We start from the raw sequence: 7,083 nt of genomic DNA, 5'->3' as shown, positions 1-7,083 counted from the left end.
CGTGGGTGTCTTGGACAACCCCGATCCCCCTTATTTTCCGGGTAACCAGAGACCTGTATGACCCCGGAATTGCCGCAAATCGCCGGTGTGAATTCATATGCAGGCAAATGATGTGCTGTATTTTCTATACGAAAGTTATTCATACAGAACCTAAATAACTACTGAAGCAACTGCATCGGGTATATATAGGGCAGCTCTGGTAGTATCATGGTACATACATCCTGTCTTTTACTTAATTTGTTACATGTTGGACATTTCTTCCTTTGCTACAAGACAAAACATTGAGGGGTGCTCTAGAATTTCTTGTCTTCCCTCATAGTCACTACATTCTGCTTCTCTGTGCTTCTATTAATCTGCGTTACTGGTATCGTCCCTGTGTTTAGTACATTTTGTTCTCTATAATCCATATTGTTATACTTCTTTGCTTTGCAGTTAGGTTCTTGTTCCCTAAATAATTGTGGATGTCCTCTCCTTCTGTTTACAGCCTATAGAATAGTGTGCATATGTAATATACCTCATTGCATATATAGACCATTGTATACAATTAAGGCTCTTCTGGGCCTGAACTGCAATAAACATCAGGGAGATTTCACATTGTGCTGATCATTTGTGTATTTGAGTCCAAAATAGACGACTGGACAGACGTCCAACAACAAAAAGCTTTTATTGGTAACGAAACAAAACAAATGGTGGTACATGAAATATTTACAGGGCAGGGGACAGAATGGATAGTTAGGACTCCTCCTCATTTATGAGCATGTTGGGAATTCCTCGGCTAATAGGAAATTCTGTGCCAGACTCTGGACACTTTAAGGCACCTTCAATAACTTCAACCTGGCGGAGATAAGTAAGGTGATAAGTGTGTGTGTTTGTTTGTGTGTGTATTATATATATATAATTTTTATTTTTATTTTTTCTTCCCATAACACACATTCACCCCCTTCTGCACTTGTATCAAGATGTTTTACCTCCAATAGTACATGGTGAACTTTCTTCAAGAACTCCTCATCATCGTCATACCCAGATACAAGCTCACGTGGTAGGCCTGAGCCGTGCCCCAGCTGTAATGAGACAAGGAACTTTACTTACACCGAGGACAGCAGCAATGAGGTTATTGAGTACATTGTAAAAAAAACTATACAGAAAGTCACTTGATGTAGAAAAATAAAGCCAATGGGACATACAATGTCGTGAGGACAGCATAACTATGTCTATAATTGGAACAGGCCGTATAGCTTGGTACAATTGTTTGTGCGCTGCCAATTCAAAGTTAATACCTATTTATGTGAACAACTGTGCAAGCAGGAGTTGCCCTTTAACCTGTAGACAACACAGGACATACCTGGACTCTCTTGCTGTCTGATTCTAAATGCACCAGGGCAGAGAGTGCAGGAGCTGGTTGTTTTGAGGTGCTCATCTGACCCCGTAGCATGATCACAGGGCAAGGCTGTTTCAGTAAATAAACATACCGTTTTTTTCGCCGTATAAGACACACTTTTTCTTCCCCAAAACTGGGGGGGGGAGGGGGGGGGGGAGTTGGTGCGTCTTATACGGCGAATAAACACACCTATCGTGGCGGTCCCTGCGGCCATCAATGGCCAGGACCCGCGGCTAATACAGGACATCACAGATCGCGGTGATGCCCTGTATTAACCCTTCAGACGCGGCGATCAAAGCTGACCGCCGCGTCTGAAGCGAGAGGGACACTAACCGAGCTGCTCAGTCGGGCTGTCCGGGACCGCCACGGTGAAATCGCGGCGTCCCGAACAGCTTACAGGACACCGGGAGGGACCTTACCTGCCTCCTCGGTGTCTGCTCTGTGCCGGGATCCCCTGCATGGCCGGCGCTCTCCTTCGACATTATCACGTCGTTACGCACGCCGTCCCATCATCCAATAGGAGCGGCGTGCGTAGTGACTTGATGACGGCAAGCGTGGATCCCCTGGTAGAAAACGTCCGGAGCATCGGGGACGCTGCGACAGCGATGGAGCGACATCCAGTGCAGCGGTGACTGGTTCGGAGCGGCGGGGACACGTGAGTATTACCTCCTATCCAGTGGTCTTCAACCTGCGGACCTCCAGATGTTGCAAAACTACAACTCCCAGCATGCCCGGACAGCCAACGGCTGTCCAGGCCTGCTGGGAGTTGTAGTTTTGCAACATCTGGAGGTCCGCAGGTTGAAGATCACTGTTGGGTTCAGAATCTTTTTTTTCTAGATTTTGCACCTTTAAAATTGGGTGCGTCTTATATGCCAGTGCGTCCTATAGGGCGAAAAATACGGTACTTGCTAGCGCTGCATTCAGAGTTGTCAGAACAATGAAAATATGTTTGTGATCCTGCACAGTTAACGGCGTAAATGGGAAAAAAAAAAAAAAATAGCTAGAATTGCTGATTTTTGCTTAAATGATCATATCAATAAAAAAATTTTTTTTTAGAAGAAGTAATCAAAAAGTCCCATCTAAAACTAAATTTTTACAGATAAAACTACAGATCGTGGCACAAAAAGCCCCATATATGAAAATGAAGTGTTATAGTGGTCAGAGAAAGGCAATTTGAAGCATTGTTATTTTGTTTAAAAAGCTACTTAACTTTAAAATAATGCAATAATAGAAAAACTATATAAACAATGCAATTGTTTTAATTGTATTGACCCACAGATTAAAGATTCTTTGTCAGTTTTACTGTATAGTGCACTAGGTAAAAACAAAAACCACAAAAGTAGCACAATTGCAGATTTTTCTTTAACTTTTCCCCACAAATACTTGTTTTGTTGTACATTTTATGAAAAAATGAATGATGTCATTACAAAGTACAATGCGCAAAAACAAGCGCTCAAAATGGGTCTGTGAATGGGGGGGTTCCTTTCTGAAATTGCAGAAATGAAAATTGGCCGTGCCCTCTAGGCCAAAATGGGCTGGGTCCTTAATGGGTTAAGAGAACTACTTGAGATAAGTTGGAGGCGGGGATTCGGCAGGCTGAGCTCCTGTGTCTCCTCCATATTCCCTCATCGGGCCCCGCCCCTTCATTATTATGCTAATGAAGGTGGTGGGAAGCGCACAAAGAGCAAAGCTCATCCGTGGCCTTCATTAGCATATGACTAAAGGGGGCGGGCCGTTGGAAGAATATAGAGGGGACACAGGAGCTCAGCCAGCCGGCTTTCTGCCTCCAATGCGCACTGGGCGCATTAGGAATATAACTGTTTACAATGCAGCATCTAACCAACGAATTCAAGTGAGTAATCCCTCATTTTACAGCTCTCAACCCACACTTTAACCCAGTACACTGCGTATCCGCAGCATATTTGACGCTGCAAATGCGCTACTAACCTCCCCTAAAGTCTGTCTCCTACTGTGCCCATGTATCCTGGTTTATCTGCTTGTACCAGCAATATGCTGCTAAGAGCAGACACAGAATGAGCTTCGCGTTGCGGGCATATGCGCAATGTCTCTACACAGAGATTGCAGCCGCGACCACAATGTCAGAGTAGACTTCGCATGTGCGACTCGCAGCTCAGTCTGTGTCTGCTCGTAGCAGCCATGCTATGAGCAGCCAAACCAGGACACACAAGCAAAGTAGGATGCTGACTCTAGGGGCGGTCAGTAGGGGTTATCCAGGATTAGAAAACAGAGTTGATTACTTCCAAAAACAGCAGCACACCTGTCCACTGGTTGTCTATGGGATTGCATCTCAGTTCAATTACAGTGAATGGAGACACGTAATATCACACACTAAGTGAGGAGCTGTGGTGCTGTTTTTGGTAGAAATAAGCTGAATAACCCCTTTAAAAGGGTACTCCACTGGCCAGCGTTTGGAACATTTTAGTTCCGAACACTGTATGCGCGCTGCGGAGGTCATCCACGCCCCCTCGTGACGTTACAACACAACCCCTAAATGCAAATCTATGGGAGGGGGTGTAATGCTCCCCTTCCATAGACTTGCATTGAGGGGCCTGGCATGACGTCACGAGAGGGTGTGGCCAACCCCCGCAGCACACATACAGTGTTCGGAACTAAATGTTCCAAACGTTGGCCAGTGGAGTACTCCTTTAAGGGTACAGCCACAAAGGACAGTAATACTTCTGATTTTCTGCAGAGGCAAATCTGCAGCATTTTCATAAGTAAATACAAAGCTGCAAATCTACATCAAGTTTATGTGGGTTTTGGTGCAGATATGGGTGCGGAATATGTAAAAAAAAAAATCAATAGGGGAGATTCTTTTATATTTTAAAAATAAAACATACCGTATTTATCGGCATATAACAAGCACTTTTAAAACTTAAATTTAAGGCAAAAAGACGATAAATCTTCTGGTCACTGATTTAAAGCGGCCGCAGCAGCTTGTTAAGTATTAGCAGCTCGGCCGCAGCCACTTTAAATCAGTGACCAGCTGTGTCTCCTCCCCGCTCTGGAAAACTGTCACTTGTTTTCTCCAGCACTATCCACAGGTACGGGATAGTGCGGGAGAAAACAAGTGACAGTTTTATTTTTCATTTGTCTTACCTCCCCCCTCCCTTATCATTCCCCTTTTCCCTGCTTTTTATAGTTTTTTTTTTATTTTCCTTACCTGGCTGCGCTTAGGCAGGTCAGGTCAGGCGGGGGGGTCTTGCGGGCTGCGGTCAGTGAAGCAGATGAGTGACGTCCTCTGCCGGCTTCTCTGCCCGGCATCAGTGACGTCACTTTTCATTTCCTGTAGTCGCCGCCGAAAAGTGACATCCCTGATGACGCGCAGAGGAGCCGGGAGAGGACGTCCCTCATCTGCTTCACTGACCGCAGCCCACAAGACAGCCGAAGCCCAGCCAGGTAAGGAAAGGGGAAGAATAGCATATACAGTGGTCTTCAACCTGCGGACCTCCAGATGTTGCAAAACTACAACTCCCAGCATGCCCGGACAGCCGTTGGCTTTCCGGGCATGCTGGGAGTTGTAGTTTTGCAACATCTGGAGGTCCGCAGGTTGAAGACCACTGGCATAGGAGGAACATGATGGGGGGATGATGAGACAGGGGGAAATGAGGGGGGGGGAATGATCGGGGGCATGACGAGACAGTGTGGGGGGTGATGATGAGGGTGGAATGATGGGGGACATGATGAGACAGGGTGGGGGATGAGGAGACAGGGTGGGGGGGATGATGAGGGTGGAATGATGGGGGACGAGGAGACAGGGTGGGGGGGATGATGAGGGTGGAATGATGGGGGACATGATGAAACAGGGTGGGGGATGATGAGACAGGGTGGGGGGGATGATGGGGGACATGATGAGACAGGGTGGGGGATGATGAGACAGGGTGGGGGGGGGATGATGAGTGGGGGAATGATGGGGGACATGATGAGAGAGGGTGGGGGATGATGATACAGGGGGAAATGATGAGGGGGGGAGGCACTAAAGGCTTAATGTCTGTATGGCTAGTGGTGGTCTATGACAGGGGGAAATGATGAGACATGGGGGATGATGAGACATGGGGGGTGGCGATAAGAGGGTTAAATGTGGCACAGGGACTGATAAAAGGGAAGGAATGATGTGGCACTGGAGGGGACGGGACCAAACTGAGGTGCAGAAGAAAACGAAGTTGGGGGGATGATGTGGCATTTAGTCCAAGTCATTTATTTTACATTTTATTTTTTTTACTTAAATTTCCCTGTTAAAATGGGGGTGCATGTTATACGCCAGTAAGTGTTATACGCCGATAAATACGGTAATTTGATTGGTTGCTCTGGACAACTGCTCCACTTTTCTCTGCACTGGTTATGACAAAGTTCCCCTATGTATTTGAGATTTGCATTTATGGATTTTGCTCTCGATCAGCAACACTACAGATTATGATTTTCTCCTAAAGTTAAAGGGGAAAATCTGCAATAAATCTGCAGTGTATACATAGAAAAGACCCACAAGCAGTATATATAAAGTCCACACTGCAGGCCAAATTTTGTACAAATTTTTTGCCGATTTATTTCCAGACCAGGTGGAAAAGATTTCTACAAATCCCATACACTTTGCTTCTACTGTAATACAAAATCCACAGCAGCGTTTCCACCCAGTGTGAACCAACCCAAAGAGTAGAGGCCAGTAGATAGAGCAGCGTTTCAAAAGCAGGGTACCTCCAGCTGTTGCAAAACTGCAACTTCCAGCATGCCCGGACAGCCAATGGCTGTGGGGCATGCTGGGAGTTGTAGTTTTGCAACAGCTGGAAGCAGCATGGTTAAGAAGAAGAGGCAAACAAAACTTGGCAATCTAAGCTAGCAAATATTATGTTAAGTGGTAAATGCTGCTATATATCGAGCAAAAGAAAACCTACAGTGCAGGATACTCACGCTCTCTGCAGACTGCACCAGGGCCTCCCATTCCAGCTTAGGAATCATACGAGCCACAAATTCTCGGTTGAAGTCCACTGAGTTAACCTTCACCTCTTCTGCCTAAAAGCAGAGCAAACAAAATATGAGACAAGCTTTATAGAGTGAAGCTTTGGCTAGTCTCATCATAATTCCCGTTACAGGGTCATGTTTTCAGACCACAGTAGGAAGGTCAACGGGGTCAAGTGTTCTTTCACATAAAACGGAAATGGTACAGATTTTCCCCGGCAAAAACTCCTCACCATCAAACACTGCAAACTTTAAAGGAAGTCTGTCACCAGTGTCACCTGCACTAACCTGCTAGTACCAAAAGGTAGTGCAGGTGACACTGATGACAATGGTACTCACCTTGTCCCGGTCCGTGCAGTCGTTCTTCGGTAATCTTCTTCGTTAGCTTCAGCTCCAGGCCTGGCTTGGGGCACCGGCGGAGCTTAGTGACATCACCGCAGCTGGACCCAGCAGAGAGCAGCAACAGTGACGTCACTAAGCTCCGCCAATGCCCCATGAGAAGATTACAGAAGAACGACTGCACGGACCTGTACAAGGTAAGTACCGTTGTCATTAGTGTCACCTGCTCTACCTGTTGGTACAGACAGGTTTGTGCAAGTGACACTGGTGACAGATTTCTTTAATGTACCCTTATCGAGGATTTGTTGCAGGTTTTGATGGATTCTGTGTTTTGTCTTTTTCTAAGTGTCGATATGATGAGACTACACAGAGTTTAGTTGTATCATGGAGGC

At 46.1% G+C, this 7,083-nt stretch overlaps 1 protein-coding gene across 1 annotated transcript in view; it reads right to left on the bottom strand.

Annotated features, from left to right (window-relative positions):
• Nucleotides 1-641: 641 nt before the first annotated feature.
• Nucleotides 642-7,083, bottom strand: part of TRMT112 (tRNA methyltransferase activator subunit 11-2) — a 31,696-nt gene continuing 25,254 nt past the window's right edge. Inside the window, exons 2-4 of the mRNA XM_056527155.1 lie at nucleotides 6,305-6,406; nucleotides 969-1,061; nucleotides 642-834 (exon numbers count right to left, since the gene is read on the bottom strand). Coding sequence (XP_056383130.1) covers nucleotides 733-834; nucleotides 969-1,061; nucleotides 6,305-6,406 — 297 coding nt within the window. The 3' untranslated portion in view covers nucleotides 642-732. The remainder of the gene's footprint in view (nucleotides 835-968; nucleotides 1,062-6,304; nucleotides 6,407-7,083) is intronic.

This window comes from Hyla sarda, chromosome 6 (genome assembly GCF_029499605.1).
Source record: "Hyla sarda isolate aHylSar1 chromosome 6, aHylSar1.hap1, whole genome shotgun sequence".
In the NCBI taxonomy this organism is placed as follows: domain Eukaryota; kingdom Metazoa; phylum Chordata; class Amphibia; order Anura; family Hylidae; genus Hyla; species Hyla sarda.
The sequence above is the reverse complement of the archived record's forward strand: the minus strand, read 5'-3'. Positions and strand labels throughout refer to the sequence as shown.